The following is a 23,028-nucleotide window of genomic DNA, read 5'->3' on the forward strand; positions in this document are numbered from 1 at the left end:
ATGGCAGCCAGGCTAACGTTATGTCCTGTGGACCAGAAGCAGCAGGAGAGGTATGACCATACATCTCCGGCTGGGACACGCTAACCAGTCTCCCTTAAGCTGCCCAGGCAGATGGCGGCAATCTCCACGAAGCCCCCCAGCAAAGGGAGCACAGTTTGCAGAATGGCAAAGTTCTGCCAAGAAAGACAAAGACCCTCCTTAGAAGGACCAAGGAATTAAGATGTTAAAACTGACTGGTCAAAGCTGGGCGGGTGGTGGCGGGGGAGGGAGGAAAGGAAAAAGAAAAGAAAGGCCCTCCCTCAACCTTGGCTCAATGAGGCAATGATTCCACCAAACAGCCACAGCTGTAGAATGGGGTGACTTCTGCCAGGACATTAGTTATACAAATATCTCTTGGATTTAAGAAAAGCCTCTTGCTTTGGGGCTACAGCAAGAGAGTAAGGTCTTTGGAGTTTCCCCTGGAACTGGGGCTGTTGTGTCCCCTCTTCATTCACTTCCCATTGCAAACAATACAGACAGACCGTTGGTACCATTAAAAGAAGGAAAAAAAAGCCTCTCGACTATCATGCCAATCCATCTTATTTGTCTTTAAAGGTAATGCTCAGTCCCTGTCTACACAGTTTTTATAAACTTAGAGCGTCGCAGAATTCAACCTAAAAAAAAAGAGAGAGAGAGAGAACTGAATCTGGAACCCCCACCTAGCATACCACCTGCCAACAGACAGGGATGCCTGCACCTGCCCACCCTCAGTGCGGCTGAAGCCTGTGCAGAAAGAGACAGCAAAGCTGTTCAGCCGGCTCACCATCTACCCATTCTTCCTTTTACTGAAAAGAGAAAGAGATGGATGGACAGGCAGCTGTGTTTTTTCTAAGATTAACATGCAGGGGAGGCCTCCTGTGGGGATGAGTGCCGATGTGTCCCAAGGCGCTGAAGCACACCAGGCAGAGAAGCTGCAAGAATGCTACAAAGAGACGCACGGGAGTCAGCGGCCCTCTAAGCACGCCACCCAGGCTCCTCCTCCCGTGGTTTATAATAACTTGATTTCTACCTGCCAAAAACTGGTGAGCTCTGGATGTTGGATTCCAGGGCTAGCTGTAATCACACACCTCTTTTCTTCTCATTAATGCACTGGGAGGAAAATTGGAATCAGCAGGCTGATACTCTAAGCTCAGCCCTTTTGAAGTTCCAAGCACACTTAAATGCCCAAGCGAGTACATACGGATCCCTGGCAGCAGACCGGCCAGTGAGCTCACCACCACAGCAGAAACACGGGCATTTTCAGTCAGCAGGGATCTGCAGCTACCTCCCCACACTACCTCTCTAAGTGTTTGCTTTATGTTTCCTGTTTAGGGGTCCTCTCTCAAAGTGTGGGAGCACCCCCAGCCTGCAAATACCAAGGAACCAACAATGCAGCTCCCCCCCGCCCCCCGCCCCGAGCAGGCCATGTGCTTGCTTCTCCAGCACAGTTTTGCTGCCTCCCTCACATACCTTCTGTCCCTTCGGCCAACCATGGTAGGGACCGTCAACACTGACTGACTACCTACTGTGCACCAGGTACTATTCCGAGCACTCTATGTGTATTAACTCATATAATCCCCAAGCCCCACAGGAATTTGCTGGAGGGAGAAAAATACTTTGGCCCGGATTCCCACATGATTTCTATTCCCTATTTCTAGCTGTGCTGTAAAGCTTACATAACCTAATTTGCACCATGGAGCTATTTTTTAAAATCTCCAAAGATCACTGCATCAAGTATCAATGGAAGCTGTCAGCTCCTACCTAAAATGATAATGTGGGAAAGGATATCTATTCTTACAACTAACTCAACTTGAATTCTTGACTTAAAACGGTCTTTCTGGAAGATGGGATGAGGAGGGGAAAGAGACTCATTCTTACATAAGAAGTCCTAGCTTGTGCTCTGTAAGTGGCTGCTAGAGAAACATCAATACTGAAACTCATCTCAGCAGTAGACAGTTTCCTGACGCTGTGGTGGTTATTCATTTACCACTTATCTCCCTTCCAGGCCTCCTAGTAACACTGAGAAACCTACGGCCACTGTGTGGCATCAGATCCTTACAGCTTGCAAGTACAAATACAGCAGAACCTTTTTTGCTCTGAGGACTTCAGAGAGACCCCCCCCGCACCCCCGCACCCCGCCCCGGCCCAGGACGCACTGGCCTGTGCTGAGTAGGAGGTACAGGAGGACCATTCACAGAGCAGGTTTTCAGCTTTAACTGCTCCTAATGTCCCTAGTTCCTAGGGCTCTGGATTCCTAGGAATCTAACTGCTGAGGGCAAGGGCGGGGGCACATCTGCAAATCTTAGTTCGTTCCCCTAACTCACTACTGAAGACTTGCATCCACCGCAGTTATTAAAGAAATCTAGATAAACAGGTAAGTTATAATGAATGATTGATTATAAGCACAAAATTCCCCTCGTCATCAAAAAAATGTGGTGTTTAAAGCAACCACTTTGGTCTCTGCTATACTATAAAAACTGCTTAAAAAGGACTGGGATATTTGTTCATTTCATTCCGTTCACTTACTTGGAGAGAGGTCCATGAACATAAACAGAGCTGGTTTCAGGCTCTCAAAACTGCCAGGGAAATATTTAAAATGAGTGAATTTCCAAATGATGGCCAGTTCAGTGATGTCAGAGGGCCTATAATATTAAATAATCTATAAATAAACTACTAACCAAGTTAATTATCTTTTGACACTGCTACTGCATCATTTGTCTCCCAACCTAGGAGATTTATAATCAGCCCAATTCCACCAACAAGGAGACTCTCAGACTTGCATGTTTTCACCGGGCAGAGCCTCTGTTTCACTAGTACCCGGAGAAGGACCTGGCACGTAAGGGCACTCAGCTGCTTGATGAGGACGGGAATGTACGTAGTACTAGTCAGCTAGATCTCATACAACCTTCTATAGATGCCAAAGCCACATTCGACGTACATACAGATACTGTATGGGGAAAAAACGTTGTTCCAGCAACCTTCAAAGTTAGTAATAACAAGAAAATTGCTACTTAGAGACATATAAAACACAAAATTCATTTTAATCTCTATATATCAAATACGGCCTCAGCAAAGAACATCTAACACATATGAAATGTATTTATGGGACACACTAAATGAAGCAAACCCTTACTAAAATATTTGGCCTGACCCTCACATCTTTTAAATGAACTCCATGATGGTTGAGTAAGGTGGGAAATCAATCATCTAGCTTCCTAAACTGGAAAAGACAGATGAATTGTCTGTTTAGTCTCTGCAGACTGGGTATTTACCATTCTGAGTCTTGCAAAGTTGGTTCTGCAAATAGTTAGCTTAACTCAGTCAATTACATATTTTTCCATAGTTACCTTAATATTTTGGTTGTGGTTTTTTTTTTCATTTTCTATTGCTTTTTCTTTTTATGGCTTCTTGCTGCTGTTGTATTAGGGCATACAACACAGATCAGAGATTTCATTTCTCAGAGAAGTTTCTCTCCTTGAGAAATTGGCACTTTGATCCTCTGCTTGTGTAACAGCTACATATAAATGGATCCTACCAGCATTGTTACCAGTCTTGCTGCTTATGAAATTCTAGCACTTTGGCCAAAAGGGTGCCCTGATATTAAAGTCTTCTTAGGTGAACTCTTCCCACCACCAAATTCTTTTATTTAAACATGGCTGTGTGTGTAATTCACATATATGTAATATCATAAGTTTCTACACACATACACACATTTAACTCGTAAAAGTGAAATGTCTCTCTTGAATAAAAAGTAATTACAAGGGTATTAAAACAAATGCTGAAAATAACTATTTTACATTTAGATCATAAAAATTTTAAAGGTAATATCATGACATAAGACCTAGGAGATCAAACACATCCTGTATGATTGTCATATATGCACGTTGTGTTCATTGACTTTTAGTTATTTTTCTCTTTAATCAGAAAATAAAAGAGCTTACCTTTGTTTACTGAGACCACAGCTTACAGTCACTAGATCTCAGCCTATTTTATACAAGTGATATGGCTACGAAGGTCCGAGGAGAACGAGAATAAAGTGAGATAAACGTGCTGAAAACTGCTTAAAAGTATTAACCTGAAATACACAGAGGGTCCAACACTAGTTTTAAAAATACATTAACGAGGTATTCCCAGCTCTTCAATTAATAACGGTGACTGACTGATTCATGATTTTCAAACATTCACCCGAATTTTAAAAAAAGAAGGAAAGGCTAAATAGCAGAAAAATCTATAAGTGGTTTGTTCCCAGGTTAACGATTTCAGAAAGACTACAAATGACTCGGGACTCCTTGCTGCACGCACCATGCACTGCATCTAGTCAGCATGAGGTATGTTGGGAATCTATTGGACCAATTACCTTGCACAAGAGAGGGGGTGCTCCTGCAGCCAGAAGAGACCAGGGCTGCAGGCCACATCCCTGGCTGGGTGCCAGCCCCCATGCAAAGAATATGGCTTCAAGGAGGACCCCTATCTCTGAGAAATTATAATAGCGCTAACTGACGCAGTCAGGAATGCAACTACCCAATTTATGTGCTACAAAAGTTTAAAAACTGTCAGGAGATAGCACAGCTCACACACTGAGTCTAAGTTCTACATTGGTCTGTAAACTCCCTGACAAGAGACTATGCTAGGAGGGGTTAAGTACAGATATTGCTAGGTTTCCAAAGGAAAGGTTTTAAAACAGACACCGTGGCTTTGAATAAAGTATTGCTCTTCTTTAAAATGCTCAGTCATTGCTTTCCAAAAGAAGGTGTCAGAGTGGTGTATCTGAAAGCTGGAAAGCCTCAGAGGGTCACAATGCTCTTAAGACCAAGACAGAAATTGCCATTTCAAGCCAGACAACCTGATGGTTCTAGAAGTCAGAGAAGAAATCTTGAGGGCCCAAGTGAATAATAAGTGGCGCGACGCTCAGAGGCTGGCAATAGGGGCTGTCAATGAAAAAACCGCCTACAGTGGAGAAAAGAGCAGAGAAGCAACACTTGGTGTTAATGTCACAGAATTTGGTGAAGCCAAGAGCTTCATTTATATTTCTCTGCTCTTTCAGCTGTAAGTGGAATTTTCATTACAAAATGGAGGGGTGGGAAGGGCAGAAGGGGGGGAGGGGACACTTAATTCATTACAAAATTTCAACAGTTGAACTTGCATGGTTACCACTTCTAACAAAGGACTGACAGCTCAATTATTTTAAGTAAAGCAGAGAAATGTAAAAGTTTGCAGCAACTGGGCAGGTTTACAACATGGTTAGTAACTTCCAACAAACAACAAAATTAAAAAAAAAAAAAAAGACTTGGTAGAAACCATTTGAAATGACTGCCATCATGTTGGAAAACAGCACAGCTCCCTTTTTCACCATCATAGAGGGGTTAAATCATGAAGCTGAGTCAGCTACTTCAAAATAATTTTCTAAAGAGAAATCTCCAGAGAGATTCCAACTTGGAATGCAAATTTGACAATCAATTTCAAATAACAATCTGGCTGCAGCTGCCAATTAATAGTATTCCAAACACAGAGAGGACTATTGTAAATATTGAATTAATAAAAACTGGACACTACCAGCCATGCTTTTTCTTCTCAGTGATGGCTCTGTTTCATCCATAGGTCAGCAAAATGAATCAGTGAAACATGAAAACTCCCAGCTGCAATGGGCCCTCAGGTTTATGTCTAGCCACTTAATGCACAGGATGAGAATGGTAAGTTCACAGCTATTTCTAGCAAGTGATGAGGTTTTATTAAAGTATCACCCACCACTAATAAAGACTAAAGGTCAAGGAGCAGAAGTAACAAGCCACTGTGATAATAAATCCACATCTGAGAAGTGACACTAACATTTGTTTTAAATTGCCCATCTCATTCCCATTTAGCAGTTCCAAAGAAATCTGGTACATAAATTTGCTATATTTTGCGAAGCCCATTCTCACTGATGGGCACTACTGGGCTCTGAGAAACAGAATTTAAGAGGGAAGAGGGAAGCTAATTCGTACTAAAAACAGACATTTTTAAGACATAGCAACTTAGAAATCTCGACACGGGACCACACTGGTGCCTTCATGGGGGTGAGTACCTTAATGAAACCATTACCTTCTAGTAACATCATAGGCTCTCCAAACAAGGCGAGAATGCAGGGGAAGGCTCAGGTCTGCACCCTTTATAGGACAGCACAATGTTACCAACTGATCATTTTTCACCAGCTTAATCAGATAAATTTTAAGAAAAACTTAAAAATAAATGCTGACCCATGGCTGAAACCTGTCACTTTTCACAGCATCACTCAACAAGAACTGGGACAATCGAAGAGCAAGTTTTTATGGGGACCCTGTTGCTGCTTTAGATTCTGATGTAATTGAAGAGGAAAAGAGACCTTTCCATGAATCCCAGAAAAATCGCTAATCTTCTATCTGCATGAAAAAAGCCAGGGAAGTGAACACAGTATCTTACAGAGTGAAGAAGGCCACAAGAACAAGAGAGGGTGATTGATCGATTAATTTATTCTCTTTTAAAACTTGGAAATTAGGAAACTAAATCACATTCCTCCTTCCCCATCTCTGGGTAGTGCCATCATTTTAAGAAGCAATGCTCGGATCACAGAATATACCTTTCTCATGGGGATGCCCTTGTCCAGCAGTACAAAGGGCTTACAAAGTAAGTAGACTGGCTCAAACTAACAATTGCCTTTGCTTTGTTTTAGCAGTTTCCTTACAAATGAATGGGTTTCTAGGGCTAACTTATTAGTTTTCAATTCCTTGTAATTTGATACCAAAACATATCAAAAATAATAAGCTAAAACAATATTCAAACCCATATTTTATTGGCTTTAATTACACACTTCAGTATTTACAAAGTTAAAGTTAAATGAAAAGTCTCTATTGTATTAAAAAAAATAACTACAGCCCGAATTCCAGTGCCCTGGGCAAATACATATCAATCAGAGCTAAGACTCGGTGACTGCATCAGGAACCAGGCAGTACTCTGTGTTACAACAAAGCAGTTTATTTGTGATCAGTGTTTGAGACTCTATACATCCTTCACAAATTTAATTTTACATAATCTGATACTCCTCCTAAGACTCAACCTCTGCACTGCTAGACTTATTTCCCTAGGACAGAAGGGCTGGTATAAGGTATTTTCCGGAAGTGAGGTACCGTTTCACAGAACTAGTTCCTTGTTGTTTGTTTTCAAGTTGTAGAGAACTAAATTTGCATTTGTTAAAATCAAAAAGTAGGAAAGATGTTCTTTACAAATAATTTTGATCAAGTATGTGTTCAAAGAAAGCAGGATAAAAAGGCTTTTGCTCTAACATTCTGTATTGTACTGTATTTGTTGTTCAATAGGAATTAGCTTCTGTCATTTGCTAAAAGAATGAGTAGTGGGGAACAGGATATGTTGGGAATTTCATAACGGGCAACAGAACCATTCTCTTGGGTAAACCTACAGAGAAAAGAAACGGAGAGGACTCCAAATAAGTTTAATAATCCAATAAAAATTTCAGGTAAAAAAATATCTTACAGTAATGATCATTAACCTTTTCCAGATTAGTCAGTCAACATGAAGCATTCTGGAGGAGACCCACAAACCTCTCACAGATCTCCTATTTTGAAATTGCTAATATTTTGATAATTGGTATTTTCCACTCAAAATTAAGATGGCTATATCACAGGAAGAATGATATTCAGAAAGCAATTTCATTTGTGTGAGTGGCCATGAATTCTAAAGATCAAAAGCAATGCCACTGATGAATATTCTCAAGGGACTCTAGAAATCCATAATCGTTCTCAATTTGGCACATCACAATATTGTAGGAGAAACAGGGATGACTGTCAAGACTCAAAGCACAGCTTTCTGTGCAGGCCTCAGCTCCCCAGAAACACAGCTCTAACCGGAGTCGTGACCAGGGGTTTATCTTCTTAACGGCTACTGCTGGCATTGGCATGGCAAATCTGGAAAGATTAACTACTTTCTTAATTTTGTAATAAACAAGTTCTTGTGGCCTCACAGACTTCTGCATACTCAAGCATGATTTGAAATCTGCTCCTATCTCTATTCTAGTATTTAACCTATGGAGAAATCACAAAGCAGCAACAGCAGGTGTTCAAGAGCACCAGATGATCAGAGGGAAATTACCCCCACATGCAACAGCTTTACAAAGGCCAAAAGACATATTTACCTTACAGCCAAAATAAAGCATTGTTTTAGTAGGTTGGCATCACAGTAACATTTAAAAACCAAATCTTTTATGTGAAAAATGGGGGCATCAAATTTCACCAGCTTTGGAAGTCAGTTATATGGCACATGGAAGAGAGGAGCCTTCTGAAGTGGGGGCTCAGAGGCCGCAGGGTGAAAGTATAATGTTAGAGGAAAGGGAGGCACAAGAGAGAAAAATTAAAAAGACTGAGGAAAAACATGAATGCAGCTTAAAGCCTAGACACACCCGTGTTTTAAAGAGAAAAATTCAGCTCTAAGTAAACCTGTACTAAAGAACGTGGGACTTACGATGTCTGAAAGAGAGACGAAGAATTAACAGCCTGCCCCAGCAGGCAGATGCTCTGGCGCTCACACAAGACACACCACAATGGGACTAGTGAGTCAAAATGTATCTGGATCAACTGCCCAGACCTAATTCACAGGAGGCATGAGGTGGTCAGGATACCCAGGAAGGCGGCTGCATGGTAAAACAAGTGGCCAAAACCAAAGGAGCTGGAGAATGTGAATTTAGAACAAATTCTGGGTGAAAACGTTTCCTCGAATGAGTTCTCAATTCCTTATCACCCCACATCCGGGGATCTGGGGACTCTGGGGAAGTCCTGACCAAACCTGAGCATTCCAGAGGAAACACTCAGGTCAAGGATGAGACCCCAGACTTGGTACTTTGCCAGAGAGAAGACTCACCCAAATGTTTGACCCTTGCAGCTTCTCCACATCTTTCCAGTCTATCTTAATGGGGAAAGTGGTCAAACTGTTCATGTTCATTTTCTACTTATTTTTTAGAGTTATGAAATCAAATGGAGCCTCCACTTAGTGGTGTCTTAAGGACCCATCATTTTCATCTGAACAAAAATGGAAAAGCTGATGCATGAAGAGAGAAAGCATAATGAAGGGCCCCGAGGCTCGTGTGGAGGACTAACACCACAAGTGGCAGGACATTCAAGGTCCTTCCCCACTGTACACGTGCACACCCAGGGTCGCACCGATACGCACTCACACGTGCACACGCACACACTCACACTCATGCGCACACACGCTCTCTTCTCTCAATGGCAAACATCCTGCAGATGGCTGACCTGTAACATGTAGCGCCTGAGTTAGGGAAAATGTCTACGAGGGCATATCACTGACTCCAAACCTACTGCCTCCATTGCCACATAAACCTCATTCAAAAGTTATCCAAAGGGCCACTGAGGTTCACTTCTGCATATGCTTTTATTTTTTATTTTTGGCAGGAGAGGAGACACTCCTATGATTTTGTAACATGCTGCACAGACTCTGTGCGGGAACCACTTCAAAGACACTGCCAGTGACACCCTGTCACCACGCTGGGGCCCACTGACGCCACCTCTAAAGCAAAATTCATGGGAAAGGATGATGGCTACAAATTTGAAGTTAACATTTCCTAACCCTAACTCAAGTCACCCAGATGGTTTCAAGCCAGAGACTTCAATGCAGCCATGTAACCGGCGAGCAGTTCAGCTGGAAACCGGGTATGGCCCTTCAGTAGCCTTTGAATGGAGTATAAGTTGGCTGTAAGAAGAACTACTTAAAATATTTAATTTCAATATGGTCAGAAACAGGCAATTAGAACAAGCAGTCCTTCAATCAGGCAAAGCAGAGAGAAGAGCAACTCCAACCAAACCGAGAACCACAAGGTTGTGGCGTTTTCAAAGGGAATTTAAGTTGGGTCACTAGAATGAACAGGTCTGAGATCCTCCAATTCACTTAAAGAAACCCTGGATACACACTGCGCTTTAGACTGCTGTGACAGCACTGCTAAGAGGAGAGATCAGAAAGCTGGTGTACGTACCATAGGCAGGGGCGGCTGTGCTGTAACCATACGGCGCTCCATAGCCTAGTGCAAAGAAGAAGAAAGCAATCAGTCCAGAACAAAGGGCAACCAACCGGTACCAGCCCAATTCACAAGTACTGCCTGGCCCAGCACCTTGGGCCCTGAGGACTTCTTCCAGATGCTGGATGAATGAGAACTATACCCCGAATGGCCAAACCCTCCATTCCCGCTTAGCATGACCTATAGCGTTCTCCTGACCTACCAGAGTATTCTTTCTCCTTGCACTTATGACACTGTATTATAATTATCGACTCCATGTCTGTGTCCCCTACTAGAGTGACAGACACCAAGTCTTAGACATTTCTGTATCACCGCAACTTGGAAGAAGGTCTGGCACATAGTAACCACACACTAAATATAATTTATTGAACAAATTTGTCTCCTCTCCCTAAACTTAAAATCACTCAAGTTACCAATTTCTTTAAAGCTGGAAAGCACAACTTTCCAGGTCTCTTGAGAAAGCAGTGACAGGACAGGCTGAAGTCTCAAGTGCAGATCGGGTTGTGGGCTCGGGGACAAGGTCCACGTCTCCTGGTATCTGAATTCCTGGCCCCAGCACAGGGTCTCTCAGTAAATGTTGGCAAAACTGACATTAGCCTCTGGTGCCTATGAAAAAGGCTCATACTGTCAATAAAAACAAGTCTGAAGAACAGAGAAGTTTTTGAGCCAATTTGTTCTGGCATTGGTTTCTTATATGTCCTTAAACATTTAACTTCTGAGTTGCCTTTTCATGCCTGTAAAATGAGAAATCTTCCAAGCTACTCTATAGTGCTGCAGGGATTAGAAATACTGTGCTAATAGAAGCCACGATCTTTAATCTTTCAATAAAACAACTTTAAAAATATAAATACTAAATTGCTTGGGTAAATCTTCAGGGAAAATTGGGTTCTAAAATAGAACAAAATCTACATGGGCCCTTCACACTGTACCTAAAAACAAATCAAGCCTTTTTAACATTACAAGCCCTTTTTCTATAATCATTTCTGCTGCTTGCAAGGATTTTTTCCCCCCCTCCTTCTCTAGCTGCCCAGCTGCAATGCATCCTGTAGATCAGGATCAAATATCACCTCCTCTGTGAAGTTTCCTGGGTTTATTGTTTTTTGTACCCCACCCCCAACCAATGTTACACCTTGCATCATGTTGTACATTGTTGATGCAAGCATCTGTTCCTACCCCAGATGACCTTCAAGCATTCACTGGGGCAGATGCTAGTCATCTTCTAATGCCCAGCTCCAAATCTCTTGCTTGAAACAAAACACTCAAATATATGCTGAATAAGTAAAAACTGCTTTTAGGGACTAATGGAAACATTTCCTGAGAGATGGAAATTTTCACTTTTCAGTCTATACTTAAGTCACATAAAACTGGGGATACAATGTAGCCTTAGTCTTTAGTCTTAATTGTAGTCTTTAGTGCTTCCCTAAATCCTAGACTTCAAGAGGATACAATGCAGCTAAAAGAGGCAGCAGGAGATATGCTGTAGGAACTGAGGTCAAAAGAGAAATTAATACTTTAAAAAGTTTGCATATCAAATCTATTCCAGGAAAAGGTACCTAGCTGGATGACTAAGGCTACAGTTTCAAGGGTTTTACCAAAACCTACTTAAAGAGAGATGAAACTAAAACTACTAAGCTAGCCACCGATCAGGTTGTGGGGTTTGAACCCCAACTTCACTTTCACTAGCAAGGTGACTTTGTGCCTGTTATTTCACCGCTCTGAGCCTTACAGTCTTCCACAGTAATTGAGTTGGCAGGGGAATGTAATTAAATAATGTATGTAAAAACACTTACTATAGTCCCTGCTGCAAGAATACACTCTGCAAATGGCATATAACCTATTCATAATCTAATTGACCTAATCTGAATCTTCTCTGGGCTATAAAAGAACTTCATTTTTAAAAGCTTCACGAGACAGGCCCTTCACAGAGGTCAATGTGATGACATAAGAGAAAAGCTACTATTGAGCCAACGAGCCTGGCAACAAGCAGACACACACAAAGCCTTTCACGACCACTGCCACTAGGTGATGGGTGGGAGGTAAGCGTCCCTGACCACATGACCGCAGACACTCCCAAATGGACAAAGCCCCCACTGAACATGCAATCAAAGACTAGAAAGTTCATCTCAATAATTTGCCTATTATTAATAAAAGCTGCTTTCTTTAAATAATGATCAGATGAGGCAAAAGAATATGAAATATCAGTACAAACAGTGGGATGCAAAGAAGAGTGTCTTAATCCGGGACCCATCAATGGAACCAAACCCCGATGAGCCTTCTCCTCTCCCATCTCCCTTCCTCCTTCTCATCCTTCAGCATTCTTCGTCTCCTTCAACGGCACACTCAGTGACCCAGTTCCTCTTGCTAAAAATGCTGGGAGAAATCCTTGAAACCTCCCTCTTTTTCATTCTCCACATTAAATCCATTAACTGTGCTTCTGCAGCACGTCTTCAATCCGGTTGCTTCTTGCCACCCATCTGCTTCCCTGCACCCGCTGGAGATACCTGCACTGTCTCTGGCCTGAGCTATGAGTTTACCAGAACCTTCTAACTTGTCTTTTCACACCCACTTCTGTACCTACAGTCTATTCTTCACACTATAGACAATGATCTTTACAGAAAAGTCTGATGTTGTCACTTCTCTCCTTAGAGCCCTTCACGACTTCCCACTACACTTAGCATTCTAAGGCCAAAATCCACACCTTGGCCTCCAGGACTGGGATTGAGTGTCTAGCTTTAGCTCAAATCATTCCCTGTCCCTGTTGGGTCTCTCCTCACCAGCCCCCACCCAAAACACAGAGTGCTCTCCACACTACAGACATTTGGCCGTCCTCTAATCCTCACCAGCCGAGTTCCCTGGCCCAGCAGCACAGGGTCTCTGCACATGCTGTTCCCTCTGTGTACAACACTCGTCCACCCTAGTCTTCTCCAAGTTAACGCCTCCTCACTCTCTAAAGCTCAGGTCAAGTGTCACTTCTTTGCGGGAAGGCCTTCAGGCCCCAAATCCTAGACCCAGCTTCTCTGTTACATTCTCTCACAGAACATACCCTTGTCCTTCATCACAACCTTCTCAGTTGATAAGTGAGTGACTTATCTGATTGGCCTGTCTCACCTTTAGATCATAAGCTGCACACAGTAAACTCCCAAAGCAGGCACATGGTATTTCAATGAGTGAATATATTCATTCCATGACACATCTTTGAGCTCTGCCCCTACTGGGACAATTCCTACAAGTATAAGTCCAAAACCACTGAATCCACAGAACTTCCCAAATAGCCTATTCTAACTCTGAAAGAAAGAAAGAGAGAGAGAGAGAAAGAAAGGAAGAAAAAAAGAAAGGAAAAGAAAAGAAAGAAGAAAGCGGACACACACACAATCTAAGTGGACTTCTTAGCAATATTACATAAAAAAATAATGATGGTATAAGATCCAATCCTTATGAAAATTTCACCCTGATCAATTACAAGCAGTCTACTTGTTAAGTCAAAAGTTCCATAGGTTCAATATGGCAGACGACCTGACTTTAATGAGACAGCTCTACATCTACTGCTGAAATGACGTATTAGAACAGAAGGCAGAAGGAGGGCATCTTTTCCCCCATCTCCCTCAAGCCATGTGGTGAAACGGAAAGAATATAAACTCTAGAACTGCAAACACCTACATTCAAATCTCGACTCTGCTGTTCGCTACATGTCTCAGACTGAGCTAGCTGCCTTCTCCCATTAAACCTTAGTTCCCTCACCTAGAAAATGGAAATAATTTCTACCTGAGGAAACACTGTGAGGATTAAAAAAACAATTAAGTGAAATCATTTATGCCAAAGTACCTGTTGTATATAGTAAGCTCTGGATAAATAAGTTTCCTTTTTTTTTTTTTTTTTTCATTTTTCTCCTTTTGTACTTCTGTAGACCTTTGCTGGATCCCAAACACTGAGTTAAAGAAAGCTATTAGTGCTAGGCTTCACCCCAATGAGGGAGTCTCTTATCAGCAGTTTTCCTCTCCTGTTACACCCAACCATCCTCTACATGTCCCCGCTGAATGCACCCTGCTCACATGTCCACACTCCTCAATCTGTGGAGTATTTGTTAGCTGGAGTATTCATTTTGATAATGAATCAAAATATGTCCTCTCAACCAAGTGCAATATTCCTCATCTGTCACCTCCCTCCAGAACGCCTCTAGTCACTCAGCAGATTCCACAAGAAAACCTATGACATTCTGTAGATTTTCTTCTTCTGAATTTCCGTGCACACCCATCTTACACCTGTATTACGTTTCCAGGGACCGTGTATAACCCTGGAAAATAAAGGAGATACTGTTCTTCAAAGCCCAGAAGAGGAGGCAAACCTCTTACAAGCTATACCCTACCTGGAGCTATGTAGCCAGGAGCAGCTGTAGCCCCAACAAAAGCTCCCCTTGTTAGAGCTCCTCTTCCTCTGCCCCGAACAGCTTGGACTGCTGCAGACACAGCTGTATTCACAACACCCTTTGCCTGTTAAAAATAACACATTTTCATTACTGAGAGAAATAAGAACTAACATCCCATCATCTTTCTAATGCACAACCTCTATGAGAATACTTGAGCCCACAGATGAGTCAATGAGTGTCTATGACCTTGAACCTTTATCATCTGTAAAATAAAAATGACACCTACCTTACAGAGCTGTTCGGAAGAATATTTGGGCACATAAAAGTATGCAAATAACTTCTTTTTACTTGAGGGTTACTCAGAAAAAGTTCATTTTCTACACACAAATTTCATAGTCAAATTACATCCATTACATTTTAGACCTGACTAAAGTAATTATAGACACTTGATACCTAGGTTTGAAATCCACTGAATTCTCCGCGCACAAACAAAAACTACCCAATAAACCACCAAGAATTAGCTGTGAACCTGAGCAGAGTTAAGAAAAAAACAGTACAACAACAACAAAAAAACAGAACTATGAAGAAAGACCAAAAATGACAACTCCAGGAAGGTCATGTGATTTCTCTGAGTCTGTATTTTCTGCTATACATGTATGTGTGTATGTGTACATGTGTATGTACATGTACCAATCATTAAAGAAATACCACCTCTAAAGTCCCCTCTTGCTCTAAAATGCCATGGGACTCTGGTAAAAATCACAAATCTCTATGTCTATCGGAGTCTCCCACTAATTATACAATGAGGATAATGATACCCACTTTCTTTTACTTCAGAGGAGAAAGAGCAATTGAGAAAACAGCAAACTCTGAAACGTAGACTAGATAAGGACAAACAGAACAGAGGGCTGCTAAAACATCCCTTTCTAAAACTGAAATTTTAGGAAAATCAAGAATATATAGTTTTAAATGAAACAGTATATTTATTTTTTAAATATAAAGACACAACAAAAACTCAAACTAAAAACTACCAGAATTCCCTCCTATAACCAAGGTGCAGAGCCTCAGAGCTCAGGGTGGAATAAAGTCAACAATATTTCAAACAGCTTAAACATTCAGAGTATACACACATTTATCTCACACTGAAAAGCCATCATCTTTTATTCCTCATCGGAACACCTCTACCACTACCATAGCTGGGCAGAAGACAGTTTCAAGGTCAAATGTATCATGCACAGGGAACAGCCATTTTTCTATCTGGCTGAAAAAAAAGGCAACCCACACATCCAAAATAGACTGCCTCCTGGCCGTCAAGCATATTGAACACATGAGTTTTAGAGCTTCTAGTATGGAAAATTTCTAAAAGTGTGTGAACCTCATGTAGATATCTTTTTTTTTTTTTTTTTTTTAAACACAGTTTAGTCCAAGTAGTCAGGAAGTAACAATCTGGTGGCAGTAGAGTGACTCCACACAAAGCGAGCCCTTGTCTACTAGAACCAAACTTAACTACCTAATACGTATCTGCACTCACTTTTTAAACACTAAAATTAACTGACCCAATACAAGATGTAACTCATGGTAAGAACACACCAAAACAAACAAGGTAACAATTACCTTTCTACTAATTTAGCACATTTCCTGGAAGGTTTTAGGGAAATAAAACCCCTTCTCTCTTTGCATGTGTACCAGTGCAACTTAAATGCTTTATTTGTATTTCATCTCAGTAAAAGTTACCCTTGGTTGTATTTTGAATCCTAGAATGTAAGCAATGTTTATTACAGTAAGTACAAGACAAGACAAATTTCTAAGATGGCTATAATATGCAACAGAATGCCCACGGTCTTTGGAAGGAGAAGAACCTAGCTGAAAGAGACCCTACCATCAGTTACCTGCGGTAGTAAGGGCAGTGTCTGTATCTCTTCAGGCCTCATCTCCTCGTCTATAAAACAAGACCAACTCTACCCTTAGCCAGTGCACTCAGGGTATGTAAAAGAAACTAAACAAACTGTTTCATTCAGAACCTTAAGTAATCTTCCTTCTATTAGTCTAAACATTTTTAATTGACTTGTTTCTATCACATAATCTATTCAGACATTACTGTACCAGCATTCTCCACCAGGGAGAGAACTGTCTTATATTTAATAATGTACCTCTTTTGCCCTCACAATCATGCACATAGTATATGACTAGAAAATATTTGCGAATTCATAAATGAATGGATAGAAGGATCTGTTATCCAAAAACATGTAATTAGGAGGCCATCTTTTCTAAAGACCTTTCTACAGTCCTCGGCCTTCAGCAGGACCGACATGCCCATTGTCACGAATGAAGAGAATACAGGGTCAAGTTCTACTGTGGCACCCCAAAGGAAAACACAAAATAAATAATGCAAAAGGACAAAACTGGAAAGGAAATGGAAGTGCATCTGCAGACTCTGATGAAAGTAAGCCCCTATACTCTTGGCAGTTTCCCTAAACAAATGCTAACATCTCACTAAAAGTACAGATCCCTCAATGCTCTACTTCATCAAGAGTGACTGAAAGCCCCCAAATAATGCTAATAGCTTTTTTAAAATATATAATTTGCCTATGAAGACCACAGAAAAGTGAATATTACAGTATTTATGATCCAACCCAAAGAAAAGGATGCCAAATGCAAGAAAAAGAAACAACTTCAGAAAAAGCTAAAGTGGCACCAAGGCAGTAAAGGAAATTTAATTTTGGTAATATTTTTCAAAAGTATTGCAAAGGTTTAATGCTTAACTCATACCTGAGGGATAATCTTCTTTTTCTTATTATTTGCTGCATTGGGTCCAGAAAACAGCTTCTCCAGGGCAGCTAAAGCTGCACTTGCCTTTGCCACTTTCTTATTTGGACCTGCACCTCTGAATTTCTGTCCATCTACTTCTACCTAAAATCAAGAACAACACTCTGCAATTATCCCATGCAATTCCTCCATGTAGTTTTAATTTAAATGTATCACAACACAGAAAACACCAAAAGTCAAATAGTGCCACAAGAATTAACTCAGTCTAAAACTTTTTTACACATAAGCTCAGGATAGCCTATGTCCTTGAGGCGAAAACTAAGGTTGGCTTGAATCTAGGTACACACCTCCATTACAAAGCGTTTGTCATGGCTTCCACCAGTCTCCGAGATGAGTTCATACTTAAGACCTCTTCTTTTTTCATTGAGCTCCATTACGGGATTTTTGCCACTTGCTGTGAGGATAGGGCCCTGAGTTCTTACCTAAAAGGAGGTTCAACCAAGTAAGATTTTAGAGTATTAAATTTCTTATTAATACAATTATACTATGTTTCTGTTGAAAAGAGGCTCAAAAATTATACTTTAAAGCATTTAGGGACTAGGGTGTGATCACCTCTACATGCAAATGACAAAATACCTTTAAAGGTATGGAAACTCTACAGGCAATAAACATGGCAGTCAGTCATCTAGCCAGCCTGCCCCTAAAGTAGGGCTGTCTCAACACTGTTCAAGAGCAATGTGGCGTTGCCATTACATGGCACTCTAGGGTCTGCTCTGTGGTGTTCATGATCTAAGAATAATACTTTAAATGACTAACAATGTGGACAGAACAGTTGAGATTCACATGACACCTGAATATTCACTGTTTTTCATCTTTAGGGTTAGGAAGAAATAACTCTCAACTTGGGAGATGGGAAGAAAATGTTCCTACACAGCTCTCAGTTCTCTCAAAAGAGACTTAAGGGCACCTAAGGTAAAAACAGTAGGCTACAGACTATGGATTCTGAAATTTAAAAATAAGAATAAAAGCAGTCACTCTCCGCTCAAAGGAGCTAGAGTATAGTGGGAGGGACAGACATAATCACTGTAAAACAGTGTATATTATACAACAGATGTATGTTATGGAAATACAGAAGCAGCCATTTTCTAGGGCAATCAGGATAGTTTTCCTGGAAGTGACATGCGAGCCTGACCTTAAACCTTAAAGAGGTAAGCACCAGACCATGATAAGGTGGAAACAAAGGAGAAGGGCATTCTAGACAGAAGAAACAGCCGTGGAAAGGCCCAAGAGAAGAAAAGAACATCTGTTAGGGAAATGGCAAGAAGCGCAGTTTGGCTGTATAAGGGAGTGAGCATAGGAAGACAGGACCTGACTAAGAACGCCCTTGATGGTGCCAATTCATAAAGGACTTTGCATACCATGCAAATGAGCTTTGACTTTATCATGAACTATGATAAGCCACGGAGAGACTTTAATCTAGAAAATTCAGGATTAGATATGTATTGTAGAAAAATCATGCCAGGAGTAGCAGAAAGAACTGACTCGAGGAAGGATTAAGACTAGAGTAAGGAAAACAAGTAATTCATGTAAGTGTGAAGCCTCAAATGAAGAGAGAGTGCAGCACCAAAGATAAACCACAAAATACTGCACCTATAATTTTGAGAAAGGAGAGAGACCCAAAGATTGAGTACTTTTTGAGGTTAGAGATCATGTCTGTAATTCTACCATAGTAATTGCTCAAGAAATACTGAACAAAGAAATGAATGCCCCAGGGGCGCCTGGGTGGCTCAGATGGTTAAGCGACTGCCTTCAGCTCTGGTCGTGATCCTAGGGTCCTGAGATGAAACTCCCTGTTCATCTGGAAGTTGCTTCTCCCTCTCCCTCTGCCCCTCCCCCCGCTCATGCTCTCGAGTGTGCACGCTCTCTCTCCCCCCCCACCTAAATAAATAAAATCTTAAAAAAAGAAACAATTATTATGTATACATATAAAGCCAATGGACAAGAGTCTCTTAATAGTTACTATTCTATGCTCATTTACTAAGTGGTCAAGGCTGTAGGGAAAAAAAAATGAAACACTGGACAACTTTTCAAGACAAGTTTAATAAACATGCCTGGGTCTTCTGCAATAAAAAACAAACAAAAAAAAAAACCCTCACTTCTTGAAGAGTTTTTGTAATCTATATTTTTTTAATTGCAAAGCAAATTTCCAGTCTCTTTTTTTTTTTTAAAGATTTTATTTATTTGAGAGAGAGAGAGAGAGAGAGAGAGCGCACGAGCAGGAACACAAGCAGGTGGAGTGGGAGGGGGAGAAGCAGGCTTCCCGTGGAGCAGGGAGCCTGATGCGGGGCTCGATCCCAGGACCCTGGGATCATGACCTGAGCTGAAGGCAGCCGCTTAACGACTGAGCCACCCAGGCACCCCTCCAGTCTCCATCTTTAAAAGGTAATGAATAATTTGTGAACCTAGGTCTATGGTAATCACTCTCTACTTTCAAATCTGAAATCACTTTTATAAAAATGAGTCAAGACATATAAATATTTGCATTTTAATATTTTAATTTTAAATGAAGACTAAGGGCTCTCTCCCCCCGATTCCCATGCCATTACCACATTGCATAAAACAAAGCACAGATGTACTCCTACCGAAAGCACCATACATGCATGTGGCTGCTATTAGTGCAGCCCACACTGCTCTCTCTCTCTCCCCCTAATTCCCCTGAACAGTCTAAGTCTCATAGCTAATGAGATCTTTCTTCTCTAAGTATTTATAACACTGCCAGCAAAACACCTTGTCGTGTCTGTGATGATCACCTGTGAATGATTGGTCCTCTGAAAAGCCAGGTGCCAAGGCTCCTCCACGAGATCACACGGAAAGTCAGGCGAGGCTTCCACAGGCCTCAGCCTCCATCTCCCCCCCATACTGGCCTACCTGGCACCTCTCAAACATGTACTTTCACAACTTCAGGTCATTATACCTCCTATTCCTTTGATCCAAAATGCCTTCTCTCCACCTCTTCTCCACATAGCAAAATCTTACTCATCACCTAAAACCTCACTCACATTTTACTCCCTTTGATTTTACAGGTGTCTAAGTTTCCTAATCACTTCTTCTTTTGAGATTGTACATTATTATGTTCACTTTGCCATCATGGTACTTATCACATTACATTATAATTAGTTATGGATATGTCTTTTGTGCTTCTAGCCTGAGAACATTTTGAGGCTCTGCACACTATTTCTGCAGCATCTGGCAGTAAACAGGCACTACAAAAGGTTTGTAGACTGAAAATATTATGGTCCACCGAGTCTTTGATAGATCTCATTCCCAGAAATGAAAAAAAATTTTTTTAAAAACTTAATGTAACCTCTTGCTGTTACTTCAGAGCCAATTTTTCTTATGCAGAATGTAATGAATAAGTACCCCATGAATTCCCAAAAATGCTGTGTATAATCAGTACTTAGATTTCTGTCCCATTCTATTATCTGTGGCAATAAGCTCATACGTTAGGACTTACTCAGAGTCTGAGGAATATACTAGATCAGGCTATGCCTTCCTAAAGGCTAGATCAGCTCCATAATGACCCACTGCCTCCCACAGCTCAGCACAAACTTCAAATAATCCTAAATTTCCTCTGCTAGGCCTGGTTTTTCACTCTTTAGTTATTGCTGATATTGCTGATATATTTTAACTGTGAAATACTGGAAGGAACTTCCATGGCCAGCAAAAGGAAAATTCTAGTTAAATTAGGATACATTCATGTGTTGTGTACTATACAGCTATGTTTACAGGTTTTTTTTTAAAGTTAAGTGAAAAAAACAAGATGTAAAACTGCATGAAAATATGACTGCCAGAAAAAAAGGCTGGATGGAAATAAACCAAAATATTAATAATGGCTATCTCTGGAATATATACATTTGTATATGCTTTTGATTTTCTTATTTATACTTTTCCACATCTCTCAAATTTTCTACAGTCTACATATACTCCTTTTTTTTCTAAGGAAAAAAATATATAAATATACCTCTAAGGTACTGGAGGTTTCAGTTGTAGAATTTCCAGTATTATTGCTTGAGTTTGAAGAGACTGTTTCATTTTTGCCTTCATTATCTGATTTTTCATCGGAACTCATACATTCAATATCTGCATCAAAGCCTGTTGGGTATCCCATTGCTTGTAATACCTGTACAAATTACATTAAGATTCAGTTTTATTCAAACATCAGAGACCACAGAGAAGAGATGAAATACTGAAAACAAGTTTCAAATCCATAACATCTGAATCCATGAAACACCTTGCAGGAAGAGCAAGAGGGTGCTAAATCTACAAATCCTTGGTTAAACTAAGTTTACCTACTAGAGTTTCACCATGGAGAATGGGAAAAACATCCTCAGAGTAATTAGGCTTAAATAAAGGATGACAGAAATGTAAACCTGAGGTTGCTTCTGGTTCATTTAATTTGAAGGCCAGAGGTAGAGAAACAGCATAGCCAAGTTCAACCAAGGAGGTGAGGGGAAAAGTAAAATAACATAATGAAAAAAGTACAATGGACTACAAAAGACAAGACATGGCGGTCTAATCCTGTATTTCTCCTCTGGTCCTCAATTTTCCAATCTGCAAAACAGGAAGACTGATTAGTTGACCTCTAAATTCTATGACTCAATCCATTAGGGGAATTAGCACAGAAAGGGAATCAAGAAGTCTTCGTGTTGGAACCATTTTGCCTGTTAATTATATAATATCTGAAACTTTCTACTACTGACCTCTTTGCCTTCAACTTAAACCAAAATCAATACTTGAAAGAAAGGATTCAGTCTCAAGATTTACTTGCTATACTAAGTGAACCAGGAACAATATTAGGTTTGTATTTCCATCCCCTCAAGGCCTAGTTACATTCTGGCTTCCTCCAATGTCCATTCTTCTTATATTACCATTCAATGCCTGCAATTTCTTATCTTTTTTAAAATAAAGTCTTCTGAACTGTGTGTTGGGGGGGGGGGGCATGCATGTGCCCATGAGCATACACACATACAAGCATGGCTTTTAATATCCCTGCCAGGTTATACTGCTTTTTAGATGTTTACAAGAAAATACATTCACTAGCATTTTTTTTTTTAAGATTTTATTCATTTATTCATGACAGACAGAGAAAGAGAGAGAGAGAGAGAGAGGCAGAGGGAGAAGCAGGCTCCCCCGATGCGGGACCCAATCCCAGGACTCTGGGATCATGACCCGAGCCGAAGGCAGATGCCTAACCATGTGAGCCGGCATTTTTATAAACCTCTTTCAAACAGGCTAATGTTGCACTGTCAGTTACTAATTTAAAGGTTTATATCAAAATATATGGAGATAGGTTCGTAAACATCTCTGTATTTGTTTCAGCTTTTGACTAATGTTTTAAGTTGCTGGAGTGTAAAAGCAATGTCATATTTCTTTACGATCCCAACTATACGTAATAGGTGTCTCAAAAAACAGTTGTGATAGTCCCACGAGTGAGAGACCAGGCAGCCTAAATTTTATAAACAATGGCATCTTCTATAATGGATTCTGCCAATATAAATAAAATCTGTAAAAAATGGACATAAGTAGAACTCTGTACCAAGAGAATTTGAAATTAATTCACCCAATTCATATGGAAACACTGGCATTCTGTTGAACATTTCAAATCATAAATTAATTCTTTGCAATCACTAGAAGAAAGCCAAGAACCTCTTTTCAATATCTTAAGTTTTAGAAGTTCTCAGGTAGTACTGTAAGACTAAGTATGTTAGCATCATTTAGTTTATCCCCGTCAACATTTTACAAAGAAAACACCTTCTCCACTGTATGA

At 40.6% G+C, this 23,028-nt stretch overlaps 2 protein-coding genes across 14 annotated transcripts in view; one reads left to right on the top strand and one right to left on the bottom strand.

Annotated features, from left to right (window-relative positions):
* The window catches only part of RABGAP1 (RAB GTPase activating protein 1), a 178,634-nt gene extending 168,188 nt beyond the window's left edge, over positions 1-10,446 (top strand). For 4 of the 12 annotated variants that reach the window (XM_088019038.1, XM_088019037.1, XM_028107583.2 and 1 more), the window contains 4 exons: positions 2,749-4,346; positions 5,617-5,708; positions 6,281-6,657; positions 7,547-10,446. The gene's annotated coding sequence lies outside the window, so the exon portion shown is untranslated. The remainder of the gene's footprint in view (positions 1-2,748; positions 4,347-5,616; positions 5,709-6,280; positions 6,658-7,546) is intronic. The other 8 variants (XM_088019044.1, XM_088019045.1, XM_088019041.1 and 5 more) reach the window with 6 other exon arrangements.
* STRBP (spermatid perinuclear RNA binding protein) overlaps positions 4,646-23,028 on the bottom strand; it is a 130,040-nt gene continuing 111,657 nt past the window's right edge. The window contains exons 13-18 of one of the 2 annotated variants that reach the window (XM_088019048.1): positions 21,223-21,381; positions 17,549-17,683; positions 17,205-17,345; positions 14,436-14,559; positions 10,031-10,075; positions 4,646-4,965 (exon numbers count right to left, since the gene is read on the bottom strand). In XM_088019048.1, coding sequence (XP_087875174.1) covers positions 4,871-4,965; positions 10,031-10,075; positions 14,436-14,559; positions 17,205-17,345; positions 17,549-17,683; positions 21,223-21,381 — 699 coding nt within the window. In that variant the 3' untranslated portion in view covers positions 4,646-4,870. Of the gene's footprint in view, positions 4,966-6,806; positions 7,444-10,030; positions 10,076-14,435; positions 14,560-17,204; positions 17,346-17,548; positions 17,684-21,222; positions 21,382-23,028 lie in introns of those variants that run through there. The other variant, XM_028107586.2, reaches the window with a different exon arrangement.

This window comes from Eumetopias jubatus, unplaced genomic scaffold (assembly GCF_037043125.1).
Source record: "Eumetopias jubatus isolate StellerSeaLion01/CBP00866 unplaced genomic scaffold, mEumJub1_p1.0 scaffold_15, whole genome shotgun sequence".
Classification (NCBI taxonomy): domain Eukaryota; kingdom Metazoa; phylum Chordata; class Mammalia; order Carnivora; family Otariidae; genus Eumetopias; species Eumetopias jubatus.